Source organism: Vidua macroura, chromosome 2, assembly GCF_024509145.1.
Source record: "Vidua macroura isolate BioBank_ID:100142 chromosome 2, ASM2450914v1, whole genome shotgun sequence".
Taxonomy (NCBI): Eukaryota; Metazoa; Chordata; class Aves; order Passeriformes; family Viduidae; genus Vidua; species Vidua macroura.
The window spans coordinates 94325271-94346301 of record NC_071572.1 but is presented as its reverse complement, the minus strand read 5'-3'; the positions used below and the strand labels follow the sequence as shown (position 1 = coordinate 94346301).

Genomic DNA, 21031 nt, shown 5'->3' with positions numbered 1-21031 from the left:
AAATACATAATTTTATCAAAACTCTAATTCTTAAGTTAATTTTCAAGTTGAAGTTTGCAAATAAAAACCTCCATATTATCCGTGGAAATTAATAAGCAAAAAGCTCTTACTGTATTTTTACCACTGAAACTTTGATGTGACATTTGCATACCAGAATTCCTCTTTGTCATATAAAAGCTTCAGAAAAACAATTTGGCAAGCAACATTCCTGGTTTGTTGAGTAAACCAGTTCTCTTAAAGTTCACCAGAATTTCTCCCAAGATAGTTTGATTTGAAGTCAAAGAATTATGCAACAGTATTTCTTAAATCATCTTGAAGCCTCGCTTTTTCAAACAAGATTTAGTAAAGTGACAAGACAATCTATGACCCAAGGCCTTTTAGAAAGAGGCATGATTAAATCTAAGTCTGTAACTTGTGCTCTTGAACTGAAATAGACGGTATATTTAAGTATTATTAGAAGAAGAAAGAGCACTCTGCTATGTTAAGTCTGATAACCAGATCACTTCTGGTTATCAGCTATCATTTCATATTAACCCTTAAACATAAAAGCCAATCTAAAGTAGTGCCCATTGGATAATTTTAATTTTTCCCCTTTTAGTAACAGTTGGAGTCTCATCATTCTGTCTATCTTAAATTTGCCTGATCTTTTCTATTAAAAGGCATAACACAGGCATTTATTGTTTCACTAACAAATATTTAATTTTCTGCATTAATATTTTTTTATGCCAGCTACCTTCTTTATGCTGAGTTATTTCAGAAAGTTTTATCTAAAATGTTTCTGGAAACAAATTTAATGGAAACCTTTTCATACACAAAAGAATAGTATGATGTTTTTATTAAGAATACCCAGTTTTCAAACAAGAACAAAAGCCACCAGTTTAGAGCAGGCAGGACAGCAATTAGGCAACACCATGGGCAGGAAAGAGTAGCAGAAGCACTTTCTCTGGCAGTAGGTCAATTTTAGTGTGGTTTACCTATAATTTGAAATTGCATCTTAAAGCTTTTTTTCCTACTGAGCCTGAAACCAGGCCCATGCAGAAGAAAACAGTGGAACAACTTCATTTGGTACAAGTATCAGAGATCTCTGCATTGCATTTAAAGCATCAACTGTACCAGTGAACCATAAAGGAATCAGGATGATCCTCCAAAGTGGTCAGCTGCCATCTTCCCTTTGTAATGTAGGAAATCATATGCAAAAACTACTCGGAGAAAATGCTCCATTTGCAAGTTCAAACACTCAAGTTCTGTAACATCAAAACTCTTTAAAAAAAAAAAAAAAAGAACATTACTTACTTCCCATACACATATAAATTGATGAGATCTGTAAGGTTCAAATCAACTTAAACTTACAAGTCACTTAGAAAACTGAATCAAAATCTGATTACATAAGGTGGAAAATTTTCCTTTCACTCTTCTCTTAGATCAGTTAAAGCCTACAATTCATCAACTAATATGAAGGTGAAGTAAAATGTCTAGGAACACAGGAACAGATAATTTTTCATATCTTGTTATCTATGCAATAACACTACCTCACTCTAAGATTTTTTACCTCTGTGAGACACTTCCACCACAATCATAGATGCATGTTACGGGAAGCGTGGTTTGGGTGACACTTAGTAGTGGTACATGGTAGCATTGAGTAACTTTATAAATGTATGTGAAAATAAAATTTTAAAATTCAGACTCCTCTGAAAACAAAGAAAAAATGTGATCTATTAATGCTTCTTTGTAAATATTTTCACTGTTACAGTGTTTGACCTCTTGGATACTGCTTTTTCCTACCCTATCAGCTTCTCCTAACAATGCTTCCAATTGAACTTTTTTAATAATCTAGTGCAGGACAAGGAATATAGGGGAATTATTTGCAGCTTTTTCTCAAGCAAGAGGCTTCCCATGTGCTACATGATTCCCACGTAGGAGCTGTAGCAGCTGTAACAGGATCGTCAGGGAAAGTCTATTTCATTATACTCAATGAGGTTGAAAAAATGACATTAGGGTACTGCCAGTTGTAACATGTGGCTTATTTAATTAGGTACAAGTAATGGGAGAACTCCTCAGATTAAATGCATCTGAGACAATTGCTACATACACAACATGAATGCTTGAGAGCACTGATCTCCAGATATTACCTTCAAAATGTCTATGTGCAGCATTCTTACTTTCTCTTAATGGTTAGCTTGGGTGTTGCATGGCTTAGCCTGTGTAGGGAAGCACGTAATTACTACTACAGATGAAAAATAGAGGCAAACTGGGAGATTCACTTCAACAGCTCACTTCTGATCTAGATTAAAATGCTACCAAAGATACATCCATACATTCCAAAAGCACAAGGCCATGACCTGGTACAGGAAAGGAGACTATGCTTTGGTTGCAGGGTTAACTGGAAGGAATGCCTGGCCAGTGGATTTGACCAGTTCTCTTTCTACCATTTATAACAAATAAACTAAATTCAGTGAATTAATAAATTATATACTTTAAAACCTTCATAATCCATTTGGCTGATGTGAAAGGATGAACGTTGCAGGTATTTGGAATGGGCACATCGCTACTGGAGCTTTTGTGTGCGCTAATGAAATTTGGGGAATTACAAGACTGAGGGGTTTTTTAGGAAAAAATGTGGTTTGGCTTGCAAAGTATCACAAGATTTAGGGGAAAAAAAAAAAGTAGTTACATCATATTAAAATCTTACTTTATACATGCAGGAGGGAAAGTTGCAAACCCACGTTAAGTACAACATACGTCTAAGAAACTTGGGCGGGTTTTACACTAGGGACAATCCTCACCGGAACTCTGTTCATGTTCCGTGACAAAGAGCAGAATGACACCGAAAGCAAACGCTCGGACACACAGGGGATCCAGCCCCGCGCGCAGGTAAACCGGGATAAATCCCACCCCCAACGCTGGCACCGGGCTCCTCCCGCCAGGCAGAGCGCGCGGCGTGGGGGGGAAGGCTCCGCCCCTCACGGCGCCACGCGCGGGGGGAGGGGGCAGCGGGAGGCGGCGCCATTTTGAGAATGGGGGGTCGGAGGCGCTGCCCCTCCCGCAGCCGGGGGCCGCTGCCTTGAGGTTCGTGTCCTCCCCCGCGTGTGGCTGCGGGGGCTGCTGCTCGGCCGGGCCGCGAAGGGAAGCCGCTTCTCCTCCGCCACCAGCGCTGCTACCACCAGCCTCTGCCACCACCAGGCGGGGAAGGGGCAGCGTGGGGATGGCGGTGTCAACGCATAGGAGCCGGCGGCTGCTGAGGTTGTTTGACGTGGGCGCCGCGCTGAGGGAAGTGTTTGTGTGTGTGGGAGAGGAGTGGGCTTTGCACCGTGGGGAAAGGAGGGACCGGGCGGCTGATACACCTCCCCAAGCCGTGAGGCCGGCGGCTGCGCCTTCGCCTCGGACACGCCGCTGCCGGCCCGGTGTGGGAGCAGCGCCTGCTTCCCCCGGCTCCCCCGTGTGTCCTGTGCCGTGTGAGGGGCGCTGGGCTGTTCGCCTCTTGACCGCCGTACCCGCCGTGCAAGGAAAGCCAGCCAGTTCCCCTGTCTGCAGGTTCTGCCAAATAGGCCTTATTTTTCCGTTTGGGAAAGGTATTATACAGGTGGAGTTCAAGGCCTTGAGTTAGTTAGTTGATTGAATCTTCTGGATGTTTCACAGGTCAGTTAAAGTGGTATATAAGTCTGGCATCCCTGTGTGCTGGCTTAGGTTCAATGCTTACAGCCAGTTCTTTATAGGAATTATATAGACCTGAACTTGCCCCATTCAAGAGGTGAGAGTGTCAGAGAGACTGCATTTTCCTTGAACGTACTTGCTCTGTCCTCGCCAAGGACGCAGGCAGATACGCTTTTGCATGCAACTTCACTCTTTCCAAGGTTAGTGAGGGAAAGTGTGTCAGAGATTAGCAAGAAAGGATATTCCTATGTGGGACAGTCACAGAGCAGCATTTTTTGTCAGTGGAGGTGTTGTCATGCAGCAAGTGTTCGCATGTTTGCTGTTTTAATTCCACATCAGGAAATGGGGTCTGCTTAAACACCATCTGAGAAGATGAGGACATAGAAGCTAATAAAGTAACTTTTTGTACCCCAGTACTGTTTTTGAGTGGAGGCAGAGGAAGTAGACAGGGATAGACTCAATGATTAGTCTTTGATTAGTCAGTGATTAGTAGTAATGTCATACTTGCTTTCTAATGCACAAAAATGAAGAGCAAAGAAGCTGGAGGTATGCATACAACACATAAATCTTGAGGAGAGAACATGGTATCCGTTCTGAGGAAGAGAGACACTTGCATGGCCATATTTCTCCCCCAGTAATGCTTTCTTCCAGGTACTAAAGTCAAGTGTGGACTGTAACATCTTGGTTTAGCCAGTTTGATATTGAGAATGGCATGTTTCTCTTCCTTTGGATGGTAGGTGAGAAAGTGCCTAGAGTACACCTTTTCTTCTCAGTTTTGCGAGTGACCATGTTGGATAATGGTTACTTACAAATCTTCCCATAATACTACCTACAGATCCTTTTCAGATAAAGAAAAAATTTTTCTTGTCCAGGATGAACGACATGTGACACTTGGTAATACTTAGTCATGGAATGTCTAAATGTTTCAGAAAACAGTAGAATAAACCTTCCAGTAGGAAAATTATGTTCTTTTGTGTTTGAAACTGCATTTATTTGGAGGGGAAGAGTTTGCTCTTTATTGCATACTCTGTAGACTTCAAAATCCAAGAAATTCAGACTAATAGATGGCATGTCATAGTGGTTAGTGCCATCTTGCTTTGTAATAGTTTGTCTCTGAACCTGTCTAGAACTTAGTGGTTTAGTTCTTAGAATGCAGTGTCTTTGGGACAGGGATTTTTTTGTTTGTGTTTAATTTTAGAAGACATGCAAGCAAGTGATCTTGGTTCCTAACAAAGGTCTTTAGTACTTCCAAAACCATAATAACAGATTGCAGCTTTGATTTTAAGTCTTACTTGACTAGTTCTAAATTATGAATGCCACCCAGCACCTCTTTGATTGGTGTTAAATGAGTAAGTTGAGTTTGGTTCATGTCACAGAAAATAGCCCTCATGGTTGAAGTATTTGCATTTTTGTTGGTCATATTAATAGTGATGTCAGGCATCAGTTTGTGCATTGGAAATTGGCATATGCTTATCTTTAAAAGAGATTTCAAACACTTGGCAGAATAACAGCTAGTAGAGAACAGTAGTAATATCAGTCAGATTGTTGATGTAATTAATTTTTCAAATAGTCGCATTTTAAAAGCATGATTTGTAAATTAAGGGATATCAGAAAATGAGACTGCTCGACTGATACAGCACTAACATAATTTTTTACTAAAGATGAGCAATAAGTAATGTAGCAGTCTAGTTTAAACCATACTTGTGGTAGGTGATATCTGTTTTTCTTCTGGGTGAGTGCATTCCAGTTGTGACCATGGAGAGTATGATGTCATGGGCCTGAGTATCTTCAGCTTTTTTATACTTTACTTTAAAAATGTGCATGCTGATGATATATTCATTCTTTTTTCTAAGATGCTTCATGCTGAAAATACAGTAAGGCTCTTGGAGTGTCAGGACGATATTGAAATTGAGCCATATTTTAAAAGAATGAAGTCAACAGAAGGGGCTTCTGAGAAACTCCCTGGTGATGATAACAAAGATACTCAGAAGAAAGTGGATGTTGAGAGGAATTCAAATGGTTGGATACCTACATGTGCCTTAGATAACCAAGGACAATGTGACATGCAGAAGCAAGAGAAAATGCCTACTGGTGTCTTGGGATCCTTGAGTGAAGTTCTCCCTGACAATAAACCAGTGCTTAGTCAGCCAATTGATTTAGAAACTCTGCAGAATATAAATCCTCCATTTACATCAATGAATGACTCTAAAGTTGAAGATGAGAAGGACCTTTTTATTACAAATAATGCTGGTGAAGATAATGTTGAAAAAAGCAGTGCATCATTCTCAGTAAATAGAAATCAATCAGATGAAGACTTTTTTACAAGTAAAGATTTTATAGGACCAATTTACAAGCCTGCCAAAAGTAACAAGCAGGACAAATCTGGCAATTGCAATGAATGTAGGAACACTGGAGGAGATGAAAATGAATTACATGAAAACAGATGTAAAAGAAAGGAGGCGAAGAAGATGCAGGCTGTTTCTGCCACTGTACCAGAAATAGATGATCAACTGGATCAGTTCTATAAAGAAATTCACCAGCTGGAGAATGAAAATTTAGATACTAATGTTCAGGAAAAAGAAACTGAAATTTCTGAGGAACAGCACTCTCCATTTAACTCTAGTCAGGGCTCACAAGAGAATTCTCAGCCTGTACTTTTTGGCAGTCCACACCTATTTTACGAGAATGGACAGTGTTCTTTGGGGGAACACAACAGTCAGAAAACAAACAATGAGCAGCAGTTAGTTGTGGAAACAGGTGGCTGGAAAACTGAAAATACCTTTAATGGCCAAATAGATACTTGGAACTGCTCAGTGCCTGAATTCAGACCTGCTTGGCAGACTAGAGCATCTTTCAAAAAACCTCAGGGACCTTTTCCTCCTAGATTTAACCATCAATCCCATTTTCAGATATTTGATCTCCCACCACGAATCCCAAATGTTCCCCCTTCTCAGAACAGGGGACTTCCTTATGAAAGTTACCGTGAAAATACTGATATCAACAGTCATGGTCCATTGCTTGATCAAAATACTCACTATTCTGGTCATACTGACATCCATACTACTCAGGTCTTCAGGAATGGGAACAATGATCAGAATGGACCCCAAAATAATGGTTTCTGTGAAACCAGAGAAGAGTGTTGGAGCTATCCAAAAGCTGACAGTACAGAAGGAATGCACAACTTTTCTTCATTGCAATTATCTGAAGAAAAATTCAGTTCACAGAAATTACTTGTAATCTTAAGAGGCCTACCAGGTTCAGGGAAATCAACACTTTCTCGGTAAGTGAAGACTTAAAGCTTGAGAAGTTCATTCAAGTGAATTTTTTTTAAAGAATTTAAATATATCTGTAAGCACCAAGAAAACTTTTTAGTTTGTAAATTAGACTCTTAAAATGCAGTAGTTTAAAGCTGTCGTTTGTATTTAAATAGTGCAAGTGACAGTAAATATTAAAAATACTTACTTGGTGGTTTTATCTCCCTGAGAGTTTTGATGTACAGGAGCTCCTCTATTAAATTTAAAATGTTGAGCATCTATTAAATTTTATAGTCTTTATTCTGAAATTTTCATACTAGTATGTGGTAGTCTGCTGCCTTTTTTTAATTCTTAAATTTCCTAATTAAAAAAAAAAATTCCCATCTAATATAACAATGTCAGTTTCACTGAACCAGGAGTCCTTTTTCATGCCCATGCAAAAATTTTCAAAGGCCATTAGAAGAATGCTGCTAATGTGAAAATACTTGGTTTTGGTATATTGAAGAAACTGAGCATTATCTCATTCCCTTTTTTCATAGTATGGTCTGTCAGTTGGTCTTCCTTATTTGTGAACAACACAGAATAAAAGCATTATTTTTTCTTCCAAATATACTTGTTGAAGTCTGACAAGGTTAAAAGCACATAATACCTCCAACTTGGAATTTTCCTTTTGAGTTTATTTTAAAAAGCACATTTTTATTATTTTTTATTTTAAAAAGCACAAAAAGTGGACAGAGCACTGTATTAAGTGAAAGTAAGTTTCTCTTGTGTATGTAAAAAAAAGTAGCTGAATCTGTACTTACTGATTGAGTTTCATCCAGAAACTACATCACAGATAGGGTGTCTTCCATAGTTATCATATGTTGTATGTGTGGAGTCTGTGGATTTTTTCCTGTTATTTAAGAGACAGTAATCTCCATATTACAGCTAGAAATCTCTAATAGGTATTTTTCTTACATGTTTCAGTAGTTTTTGATAAAATTTTTTTAAGTAACTGATTGCTATATTTTGCAAGCTTTATTTTGCTATATTTTGAAGCTGCATGTCCCCATTTGGTATTACTACAGTAATTCCTTTAATATGTGAAGTTAACAAAAAACATTTTAAAAATAACACTGTGGAGAAAATGCTGCCTCATTCAGTTTAGTGATTGGATAATACTTAATATGAAGATACGAAATATATTTGTTTTCCATGTTTGGTGTGCTAAATTGTCTCTATATCTTTCTCCAAATATGACTCATATCATCTGAAAAATTCTGAATATCTTCAGGTTTATAAGAACACATATTTGTGGTGTTTTTTTTTCATCTCTCATTAGTGAGATCAGTTACTAATTTTGTTTAGCAGATGGGAAAGTGGGCACTATGAGATCAAAGTTAAGAATAGTTACCAAAAGTGAGTGCAGAATTTGAACAGCTTGGGGCTTGTTTTTCAGTGTATTCAATTACATGCAGTTTCATATGTTTAATGCTTGGTTGCAGTTGTTAATTCCCATGAAATCATGGGTCTTGGGGAAAAAAAATTCCCAGAATTAATGGGTGCCGATGAGGAAGATAACTTTATTAGTAGTTAAGTCCTAATAAACATCTTTTGAACATGTTTTTTCTGTTTAACATCATAGAATTCTGCAGTGTAGCCTAGGACAGCAATGATGTTATATCTGATGCCATATTAGTACCCACAGGTATCTTTGCAGATATTTGCATTTTTGGCAGCTGCAGACAAACCTTTACCATTTTGCCAGCAAAATAACTGAAGGAAAAGCAGAAAACTGACATTGTCTATGTGGATCAGCACTAGAGGGGAATGAGGTGTATCTTGCAAGGGAGTTTCCCAAGTGGGAAATGACAGCAGAGCCAGTAACAAGACCTTGGAATATCAAATTTCTGTTTGTGTTTTGTGCTGAGTATGGGTTTTTAAGTACAGACACTTTTCTTCCTGCTCACAAACTTGACTTGTGTCTGTCTCGAGTCTCCCACTGAAGTTTGTTTTTGGTTTTGACTCTTCCATTCCAACCAAGCAGTTGGAATTACGAGCACATTTTTGGAAGAGAGTAGTGGATGTGAACTAGTTCATTGTTCTGCTTGGAGAAGGTCTGTCACCATCACTGGATCAGGTCAGGTATATCATTGTCAGTCCTGAGCTTAAAAACACCACAGAGATTTTTGTGGTCTCACCAAACACCTCTAGTGCAGTACAAATCACCTAAGTAAGGAAGTTGTTCCTGATCTCCAAACTGAAGTTCCCAAGCCATAATTTGCATGTCCTTTGTAATAAGGTGTTGTTACATGGTAGAATATGGCTCTTCTTTGCAGATTCCCTACTGATAAGGGAGAGGTTTATTAACTGTAATAGGTTGACATCAGACCTTTTACTGTGTCCACTGCCAGACTAAACAAGCCCAGCTGCTGTTAACCTCTCCTTGTAGGTTGTATGCCTATAGCCATCTTGGTAGCCATCTGTTCAGCCCTCCCATGTTTTTCAGCATGTCTCTTGAACTGGGAAGTCCCACACTGGATACAGTATTTCAGAATTGACCACACAAGAGCCAGGTAAAGTGTGGGTGATACCTTCTCAGGTGATCTCCTGGCCACGCTTCCTCTGCTAAAGGCCAGGTTGTGATTTGCCCTGCCTTCGATGAGAGTACACCATCACTCATTTCATCTGATGTCCACAGACATCATGTAATGTCCACATGTAATCCTCAGACTCTTTTCAACAGAGCTGCTCAACCACTCACTTTCCTGCCTGTGCTGAGGCTTAGGTTTCATCCATTGTAGAACTTCACTCTTTCTCTGTTGAGCTTGCTGGGGTTTTGCTTAGCCCAGTTCTCAGTTTTCTCTGTGGCCTTCTGGATAGAAGCCTCACTGTTCAGCTCAGTGTTGAGCATCACTGCTAATTTGGTGTCATCTGTAAGTTCTCTGCCTCATTGTCCAGGTTTATGGTGAAGATACTGAAAAAGTGATCTTGCTATGTTCTTTGTTGTTCTCTGCTCGTTACTGGCTGGGAGATGAGGTTGGAAGATTTGGTAATTCTGAGTGTGCTGCATTCATCACTCGGTCCTCATTGACAAATGCACTTGTTTCATCAGAGTGCATTCCGGTCAGTAAAGAATGGTTTGTCTGTTGCAAACCCCACACTGGCTTTTCCTGGTTATCTTAATTTCCTTAACATATTTGGAAATAGATTCCAAGGATGCACTCCATTGTTACCAGGACAGAGCTTAGGTGAGGTTGAGCAGCCATTAGTTCTTTGGGTCTTTGTCTTTACTTGCCTTAAATATGAGCATAAGGTCAGCCATTTCTGGCTCATTGGGGAGCTCCCCTCATCTCATGGATTTATTTCCTGTGTCCACCTGACTTAGACAATCCTAGCTGCTGAGGCTCATATGAAATCTGTTTCTTAACCATCCATTTCAATTTTTGTTTTCCTGTTCCTATCCAATCGTGGCTTTTGGTCTGTGCTCACTAACTCCATATCTGCTTCTAAATACTAAGCTGATTTCTTCAGTTCCTGCTCTATCCTGTTTCTTCCCAGATTCATTTTCTCCCTGTTTCAGTCAGTGGTATTATCTCCCTCCCAATTTCATTATACCAATGTCTTTCCTCTGATTCACTCTGCCTTTGCCCTGTTTCCTAGCTTTACTGTCAGTATCAAGTTGCTTGTTCCAGTGTTTATACCACGATGCTTCCCGTGTCCTCCTACTTTAGGCCAATTTTGTTCCTTCTGTTGCCATTTGTGCATTGGGAGAAATGTGTTCTTAAAATGCAGTATTGTTCCTGAATCAGCTTCCTGCCACTGCCAGATTGCTCTGTTCAGGATTGGGTTTGCTGTGAGAATCATGAGTTCTTTTCACTACTGTTTGTTGTGCACATGACATTTTAAAGTTGTATACCTTGGACAGATTTACAAAAAGTTTTTGCATGGCAGACAAACACATGTACTTTGTCAGATTTCACTTCCTCAATCCAAAGCTTCTCAGAGAAAAGCTTGGAATAACAAATTACTATACAAATGCTTCCCTTTTTCCTTGGTTTTGGAAGAGATTGAGCATTTAGTTAAAAATGTTTGAAAGCGGTTTGGCCAGACAGATACCCAGCAGTGACAGCTTTACCCTAATAACCAAAATCTGCTACAATTAGAAGTAGATGATAATTTGATCTTACAGTCCTGGTAAAAGAGACTTGTATTTTTAATGTATTTTGCTACTGAAGTTGGCAGCAGTTGCGATTTGCCTTTTCTCCATAAATACATAAGCATTAATTTGAATAAAGGACAGCTTAATGAAATTGGAAGAGCATGTGTTGGTGTCATTTAAGAAGTCCATTTTTAGTTAAATCCAGTAATTACATAAAGATAGTTGTCTTTCTATAGCTGGATGTAGAAGCAGTGGTGTGCTGTTGTTTCTAATTATGTATTTATTTAAGCAGTATTATAAACAGTGCTTTTAGAGGAGTGTTTACACAGCTCAGTAATGCTGCATATTTTTAAACTATATTTAGCTATTGCCTACTTTTTTCTTCATCCACAATATGGTAGCTATTTTAAATAGGTGAATTATTAGATTCTGAATTATTTTTTTTATTATAATTTGAGTAGGCTAACCAGGATACATATTTAGGGACTGTTTTAAAAGGATTTGTGTGTGTGCATGCATGCACACATACATTGGAAAAAATGGGTATTGGTTCACTGAGTAGTTAATATTTTGGTTTCAACATGAGATTTTTGTATGTCAGGATAATAGCTTCTATTAGATCAGGTAGCATTTCTGGAAAAAGTAGGTGAGCTGCTTTAATTTCAGTGTCCTACTCTGTTCAAAGGTGGTGGTTGCTTGGAGGGTAGGTTTAGGGTGAAAAAGATGTATTAAGCAGTTGGAAAAAATGCTACTCATTGCAAGCATGTGCGTATATTGACTAACCTGGAATTTGCCTCTCATTAGAAATACATTTATTTTTTTTCTTTTTTCATCTCTTAAAAGTGGAATATCATTTCTGTGGGTTTAGATAGTAATGATGTTTCTTTCCATGGATAGGCTTCTTGCTCTTTCTTTTCTCTAGTTCATGGGCTTGGGATAAATTTATTTCCAAACATGTGTTAGAGGTAAATGAACTATTCCATATGATGTCAACAAAAAGTTTTCTGCTTTGAATTTTGTTTTTGGTTTTGCAAAAATGCAAGGAATTCTTGACGAGGTAATTGTCAGGCTTTTAAAATGTTATGTTTTACAATTTAATTTCACAATTTAAAAAGAGGTTCCAGTCATTACTGTAGTTTTTGAAGTTTGAGTTCATTAACTCATGACGTAGTGATAGCTTGTGTGTTGTGTATGGGGTAAGGGCTCTGTTACTCTGGCCTCTTTGGTAGCTACTTTGCCTTATCAAATTCTGTGGGTTTAGGATTATTGCAAATACAGTTTACTATATTAAATCTGTTATTTCAGTTATATTGGTTCATTAGTAATTGTGGTGTATACTGAACTTCAAGGAACACTAACAAACAGTTTCAAGAATATGCTTTGTTGATGGATTTGCAAGATTTCTGAACCCTTGTCACAGTATTTCTTTATTGCTACTAATGATGTTTGGAAGATACAACAAAAGAATTCAATTAAGAGAGTTATTCTCCAGAACATGAGCAAATAGAGTCAGTTCTTAGAAATAAAAATGAAAATAGTGTCTCATTAGTGCTGATTTGTCAGTTCATATATTCCTATAGAAACCTGATGCTCTGGCCCCACACTACCAGCTGTAGTGGTGTGTCCATCTACTCAGCCAATAGAAGAATCCCAAATATTATTTGCTATCTTTTTTTATTAAGGCAAATGGTTCTTTAGGATATGTGTATATACATTCAGCACACAAAGAGTGAGTGTGGAAGATGAATCCAGTTTTTCTTGCATTATTAATTGGCAGATGTAGCATACTGTAAATAAGAGAATTGAGCCATGTGTGAAATCACAGCCAAATAATTTAATAAGTACAAATTTGTTACATATTTTATACAAGAGAAGAAGAGGGATAAATAATTGCTGCTGTGTGTGGTGTATCATTTACTGGAGCCATTTAACCTATTTAGAACAAAAATAGATGGTTAATTCTTCTGCACTCTTCTAAAGCAGTGTAATACACACCCTATTGAAATATCTAGGCTGTAACAAATCCAGTTATTTATATATTATCAGTGTTCAAATAAAGTAGCTGAACTTTAGGTGTATCATGCTCTGCTTTCTCAAATAGCTTTGCTGTTTGTCCTGAAGCAATCATAATGGGCCAGGTGGCAAAACATAGCAAATTCCTTGTGTAGGAATTACATTTAAGTGGCTCTTCCTGCAGATATATATGGGAAAGCTTGGTAACTTAGAACTAGCATATCTTTGTTTCCCTAAGTTATTTGGGATCTGGCCAATTCAGGGATCCTGTCACCTCAGCAGTAGTGCAGTCCCACATCCTGCTAGTGCAGTTTGGCTTTTGTAGCCTGTGGGTATGTTGCCTATTTCTGAGCTGGAATAGTTGCCTAAATTTCCGCTGATACCTGAGTGTTGCAGTGGGCTCTACATGCTCTGTGGCGCCAACTGGCTGTTTTCTGTTTTCAGATTTAGATATGCCATAGAATTAAAAAGAGACAAGGAGGCTTAAAGTCCAATCTACACCTATTCTGTAGGCTGGACTTTAAACAGAACTGTACTATTGTCTCAGTTATATAAGGTTTTCATTAAAACACCAATTTCCAAGGACTTTCATAAACAAAGTTTGCTTTTGGCAGAATGGAGAGTTCTCATTATCAGATTGTTTTCTAGGCGTATTTGCAAGTGAGGATTGAGATAGAAAATGTTAGCAAATACATTGAATTATTATGAAGTACTTACTGTAGTATGTCTGTAAAATTAGATGTATGCAAACATCTCTTGGGAGTGGAGAAGAAACAACAAATACAGAAATAGTAGAGAGGAAATATTGCTTTGACTTGGATTAGAATTATTGCTAATATATATGGGTGTGCTTTTTATAAATCTGTCTGAAGTTTGCAAGTAGTTCAGAAATAGGTCACAGTTCAATTTATTTTATTTTTTTTTTCATGTTTGTTTATCTAAAAATTAAAAGTGAATGTTTTTGTGTTTTCCTTGAACAGTGTCCTGCTTGGTCAGAGTTGTGATGGCATTGTGCTCAGCACCGATGATTATTTTCGTCAGCAGTATGGATACACCTATAATGCTGCTCAGCTTGGTGATGCCCATGAGTGGAACCGGAAGAGAGGTTGGAATGAATTAAAGGCATCCTATTAAGCTGTGTTACATAGAGGAAATAGAAGTGTTGCATAACATATATGAGTATTAAGAGTCTATATGAAAAGGAGTATATATATTTTAGGAAAGCATATATAGAAGTATTTAAAATGTTTTATTACTTTAATTCATGTATATATGTACATTAAATTTTGAACTTCTAGTTTCAGAGTTAAAAATAGATAACCTTGTTTCTTTGGGCATCAGGTTCTTGTTTCTACTTGTTTTCATTCCTGCCTGTACCTTTTATTCTTTCTCTCAGAACAGAGTGCTTCAGTCAGAGTAGATTAGTGAAAGAACATCTGGGCCAGTTTTTTTGTTTTGTTTGAGTTAGATGTGGTTTATTAACTTGCACAATTTTTCATTTCAGCAAAGCAAGCAATGGAGCAGGGAAAATCTCCAGTTATAATAGACAACACTAATACTCAAGCCTGGGAAATGAAGCCTTATGTGGAAGTGGTAGGTTTTGTTGCATGATTGTCACCTGTAACAATAATAAGGGATAAGTTGATACATTTTGTCCAGAAACATTTTTACTCAAGTTTTTAAAGAGAGAGATTGCTTATTGATAATGATTAGTAATTGGTGTGGCAATGGTTTAGATCAGTTCAAGAATTGACTTGATTTAATTTGCTTAGCAAAAATTTGCTTAACAAAAGCTAAGACAGGCTAGGTGTAAGTAAAATTCAGCATAGTACCACAGCAGAGTATGCTGCTGCATCTGTTTATTATACTTGTCTTTTATTTTTTTTCTTATGTTTTATGTGATCATGGTACACATCACACATATTTCTTTGCTTGCTGCAGGCTCTAGAAAAAGGATACAGAGTGGAATTCCATGAGCCAGATACTTGGTGGAAGTTTGATCCTGAAGAACTAGAAAAGTAAGGTTTCTCTTACAGAAATCATGGTATTTTATTATATATAGAAATAGATAGGCAGATAAATATGAATGCATAAATATATATGCAGTAAGTTATATTTTATTCAAAATATTTTCTCAAGTTCTTTATTAGTAGTATGAAATATATTTTATTTAAATAGGCATTTTGAGGTATACCTTTACATGGAAGTTTAATGGATAAACAAGTAGACCAGCTCCATCTTGTTGACACAAAATGTCAATATTAAAATTTTATTGGACATGTGTAGATGTGACTTAGAGTACTGCTGAACATGGGTCATTGAACTTCTGGGTTCTGAGAGTGCTTGGGAAGCTGCTTATTCTTCCTGGTTAATGTCCTTTTTGTCTCAGATATATCTGCTTTAGGAATCTATGAGTTACCAAACAAGCTCAAGGATATTTCTTTTGAAAAGTAGTGTAATATTTTCACAGTTGATGACAGAGTTCTCTCACTGATTTTTGTTTTATATACATCCAGCTGACTTTGCCTCTAATTGTTTCAGCTTTGTAAAGTAACCCCTACAGTGCACGAAATATGTGTATTTATATATATGCATAATGCTTGCATTACTGACTTGGACTTTATTTGGTTTATAAGTGTTCTGAAGTTTTCACCTTCTGCTCGTAAGCTACCACTCACTTGTTTCTAGAGTTGAAGTTATCTCTCTATAGAATGATAGTAAGTTTTCCTAGTTTGGCATGCAGCACAGCCAAGTTAGGAATCTTAGTAATCAGGCACTTAAGATTTCCATTACACAAACCAGACTAATTTTCCAGGAAAATTTATGTTTCCAGATGATCTTAACAAGCAACAGGATAAACTGTTGTGTAGTTACTGTTGAGTTTTACTGTTCAATTATTAATTGGAGGAGTAAAGTTGTTATCTTTCCCAGAGCAAAACCCTTGAACTGTGCTGTTACCAGTTTTTAGAAGATTCCCAGAAATATTTTAGCAGTTCTGGTTGCTTTAAATATTTAAACAGAAGCCCATTGCCTGGAAACTTTCTTTTTTGGGAGTTTAAGAAAGGTGGTGATGTTAGTTTTCATTTTCTTATTTAGTTACTTTGGGAGAGGGCTCCTCAGTTTTGTTTCATCAGCAAGCTTGCTGAGGGTGCAGTGGTGAAGGGTAGTATGGAAGCATTTAATAGTGGCAGGACTTTGCTTTTATCAATAGGTTCTGTGTTCCTCCATGCAAAATAGTCTTCCTTGTCCTATCTGTTAGGAGCTTTTGCTGGTATGTCTGCTTTGGTTGAGATAGATGACTTTATGAGCTCTCAATATAGCCAAGCTGCCAAAGAATGAGTGAAGACATGCCTGAAGAGGAGATACCAGTATTAAATGACACTATACAGCAAATATATTTCCTTTTTTAAATCAATTTCTATGCTTGATGCAATTTTGCTGCTGCTGATTTTATTATCCTGCCTTATTCTGCAAGGAAAAGTACTACAGTACTTCCTCTTTTATGAAGTGACTATGCACAAGTCCATTCAATCGTGGATGTGTGTGCACTTGATGGCCAGTGCAATTGAGCTGTAATATTTTTCTAGGAGTACTAAGTTAGTAAAATATTGAATATTGATAGGACAACATTGAATAACTTTCTGCTTCCAACATTTTGCATTAAAAGACCTAGACTTGCTCTTCTCATTTTTTGTCTGTCACAAATGTCAAATGCTTTTTAAAATCCACGTATTTCTAGAGGGCCGACTTTTTTCTCTATCATTAACCTTGTTCGTATTTGTGAATAAAATCAAAACTGCTAAGACTCACCAAGTTCAACATTAGTTCAGCATGCAGCTGCTCCTGGGCTGCTTTAGCACAATGTAGAAATTAAAAAGATGTAAACAACGACCCACATGCGATGATCACTCCAGCTTCTGGTGTTGCCTCAGGGAAGAGTGTCTGTGAGGGAAATGCTCTGCTTAAGCATTTTCTTCACAGAAAGAAAGCTGATAAAATACACCTTTAAGAAGCCAATTTTGAATAGTTCTGACATCACCAGTTCTACTTCCATTCTGAATGTGAAACTAGTGTGCTACCTGCAGTGTGCTTTAAGCCTTTGTCAACTTGATACTTCTTTGTTGTAATAAAGTCCTGAGGGGACTGGATGGTGAGGAAATCAGTCTTCTTAAAATATTTCTGTATGGAATATTGTCTTTCCAGTGTAGCCTGTTTGTTCCCACTGTTGATTTCTCCTCTGTATAACTGATCAAGTTTTTAAGGCCCATACCTCTTCTGTCCCTGGCAGAAAGCACACAGATGCAGAAATATATTCCCTGTTGGTTTGTTGTGGACATATTTTAGCTTGGACAAGGTTTCTTGGCAATAAGAGCTATTGGGTTATGATAAATGCTTGTTTATGCTATCAAAACCTTTTGTTTCTGTTTTATGTATCTTCTTTTAGATTCATTTCTGTTACAGTTCTGTCAATTCTCTGACATTCAGTTTGTGCATGAGGCTTGTGGTTTTCTTCTGACAGAGACTGAAATTCTCTGCTAACACGGATTTTAAGGTCCTATTCCATAAATACTGAGGAGATTATATATATATACTCTAATGTATTGTGCTCAGGTTCTTAATAGACCAAGTTCTCCCTGAAAGTAGCTGGTCACTGAGCACTGCAAGAATAGGACAGCACTTTTGATACCTTTTCCCTTACATGTGTCTCACTACATTTCTGAATTTACAGCAAGTGCAAGTTATAACTAGTAGATGGAAGTGTTTTGAGTGTGTTGCTCTGGTTCAGAGCTAAAGTAGCTTCTTATTCTGTAGAGAGATTTCTTGATGAGAAAATACTCTGTCATTAAGTCTTGAAACAGTGTAGTTACATATTTTATGCTAGTTTGAACGTTTCTTTCATAAGGAGTAGTCTGTGCTATTATTCATCTCTCCTCCTTAGCTAGTATACCGTGTAAAATCTGATTAATAAATAGTAAAATCCTTCTAGGGTAATTCAGATACATAGTTATAGTGAATTATATCACATTTGTGTATGAAGAAGAATAACTGTATTGTTTACTGTTACTCAATATATACAGCTGTGAATTGTTAAAATAAACCTTAATGCAAGTTGAATACCTTGAGAATGAAGATACAGTGTAATAAAAGCAAGAAGAAAAAATTGAGAATTTAGAGGGTTTTTTCTTACCGACTGTAACATGCAATTTTATGTGTATATATATATATATTTACTTACATATAACTATATGTAATTATAAATATACCAGATAATTTATTGAAATTTTTATTTTTGTAGGAGGAATAAGCATGGAGTCACTCGTGAGAAGATTGCTCAGATGTTGGAACGATACGAATATCAAATATCCATCCCTATTGTCATGAATTCAGTGGTACCTCCCCACAAAAACACTCAAAGACCACCTCTGCAGAGAAGACATAGGTGGGGAGACAATACAGACTCGTGGAGTTCTTTCAGTATTTCCAGTAGCCAGTAACACAGTTGCAGTCAGTTAATAAGAATCTGTTATTTGCCCTTTTGAAACACATCATCACCTCCAATAAAGTAGTGGTTTCCTGTGTTTTAAATAGGCCTCTTTCAAGACCCATTTTCTTCTGGAGGTTGTTCTTTTTAATGGACTTGCATGTAAATAAAATTGTACATTTAATGGTTTTTAAAAACTATTAAAGTTGTAAGACCGTGGATTTTAGTAATATATTTAATATAGTATGGCATATAGCAGAGTCTTTATTTGGAAATTTAAGACAGTGATGTCAGATAACTGTTGAGCAATTTTTTTTAAAGAAGGGGTCATATTAAGGATCTTTTAAAAGAGAAGTAAAGCTCAAGAAGATGAGTTTATTTACATAATAATCAATTTTAATGATAGTTATTTAGTCTTCTTAGCTTTCTGGAGATTTTTTTGAAAGTAGTTGTGTTCTGGGTTGTCCTTTAGTTCTATTTGACGTATATTGCCAACTGGCAAAATTTTGGCATGTGTTTTTTTTTATTTCAGTTAAGAGGTTTAAATTTTTGTTGTTGTTTTCTTGGTTTTTGGGGTTTTTTTCCTTTTTATTTTGGTCTCAGAAGTTCATGTGGCAGTGAAGCAACATCCTGCCAGTACAGTATCTACCAGTCATAAACAGCACAACCTGAATTATTTTTTTATTTATTCTCATTGGTATTATATCAACTATGATGATGTTGGCACACTGCCAACTTGTTTCGTGCTGACTGAAAAAAGCCGTAAATTAAACTTTTTAAAACTAAACTACTGAAACCACTGAAATTTCAGAGCTGTGTCTTTCTAAGTCAGTTTCTTTCATTTGTGATCAAAATGAAGTTTTAAAAAATTGGGCTGTCAATTCCCAGTCCACAGTTGAGATGAATCAATTCAATTTAAATAGTGGATATAATTCTGTAAAACCATCTTGCATTCCCAATTTTGACATAGCAAAGGTAATCTGTTTAGCACATAACAAAGAATGAGCCAGCATGGAGACTGACTAATTTAATGCTCTTTTTCTCTTAAAAAAATTATGAATTTGTAAGTGTTCACTTTGCCTTTTTTCTAACAGCTTGCTGTATTAATAAAATATATTTGTGTTCAGTATTGTTGAAGTAGTTCAGTGTAACAGTTTATATTTTCAGGCTCATAGGATTTTATACAGATGAGCATTATTACTAACCTGCTAGCTGAAATAACCTAACTACTACTCTTGACTTCTTTATACACTGAATGATGAAATGTTGACCGGAAAATCTTGTCAAGAACATGAGTATGTAACTAAAAGAATTTAGATTGTTATCTACTACTCATTTTGTGGCACAGTATCAGAATTTTGAAAATTTCAAAGCCAGCATAATTTTTTTAAATTGTAGACAGTTTTTGAATAGACCCTAAAAATTACTTTGTCAATAAAGTCTGAATACCATGAGAGCTGAAAATCAAGGTATATAATGAAGTATCTTTCCTACATGGTTTTCTACACCTGTTGTGCAAATTTATGTTTTAATTATTTGAAACAGAATTTAAAATGTCTCACTAGCGAATGCATTGTTAATATATTGAATTATGTGTATGTGCAGAAAAGAGACTCCCCAACTATATTAATTATTTTCCTTCATTGTCTGTTATTCATCTCAAGTATCTTACTGTATTTTACTTTTCATTGTTATCTTTTCCATGTCTCAGAAGAATCATGGATATTATTGTAAATGCTCAGTAATACTTCAATTATGCCAAAGTTTTTATATTTAAACATGAAAGCACAGTTCAAGTGTGGGGGAGATAAAAAGGTTTTAGACTAATTTACTCTATTTTACAGTAAGCTATAACATGATAAAATTTATTGAAGCTTATGTAGTATTCGCACAGTGCTAAGGCAGGGCAAAAAAGAGCTGATGATTGAAGATTGAAATGGGGCTGTTTAGCAGTATCTATTTGAAAATGTACTAATTTGTACTGTTTTAAGATGGTGCAGCTTTTCTTGTGATGCCTTTTTAATTAATGGTGCATGGGAGTGTTTTTGCTGTGCAAAGCATGCTGATCAATTGCCCTGCAGTTTGAAAAGGACACTTAGGAGAGGGAAGCTTTGCAATTTGTGTATCAAACATTTGCAAATTGCTTCATCTGTACAGTGATATTCTAAGGTAAGTACAGTGACATGGTAGGTGAAAATGCCCTGGAAATACTGTCAGTGTAACACTTCTCTGTTTCATGGTATAATCACATTTTATAAGGATATGACAGTCACAGATCATGGACAGACATATATCTCAGAAGTTGATTTTACACTATACTATTTATAGGTAAAAAAATATGTGAAATACATGCTACAGGTACTGAATTTCTCATGCCCTTAAAACCAAGGAAAATTAGTTATTTGCTCAAAATGTGCAAGAAATGTAAGAACTTGATGCTTGGCTAGACAGGGGATCTGAAAATTCTTACTGTCTGTACTTTCTGTACAG

General features: G+C 36.7%; 1 protein-coding gene across 3 annotated transcripts; it reads left to right on the top strand.

Moving 5' to 3' along the window:
- Positions 1-2995: 2995 nt before the first annotated feature.
- Positions 2996-20150, top strand: LOC128804311 (NEDD4-binding protein 2-like 2). 3 transcript variants are annotated; one of them, XM_053971975.1, is made up of 6 exons: positions 2996-3066; positions 5505-6931; positions 14040-14164; positions 14564-14652; positions 15001-15077; positions 18356-20150. In XM_053971975.1, exons 2-6 carry the CDS (start codon positions 5505-5507, stop codon positions 18552-18554), a joined length of 1917 nt encoding a protein of 638 aa, XP_053827950.1. In that variant the 5' UTR covers positions 2996-3066; the 3' UTR covers positions 18555-20150. The 3 variants fall into 3 exon arrangements, with proteins under 3 accessions (XP_053827950.1, XP_053827949.1, XP_053827948.1); XM_053971974.1 differs by having other exon boundaries at positions 3004-3240; XM_053971973.1 differs by lacking the exon at positions 2996-3066 and adding an exon at positions 4368-4384.
- Positions 20151-21031: the final 881 nt, after the last annotated feature.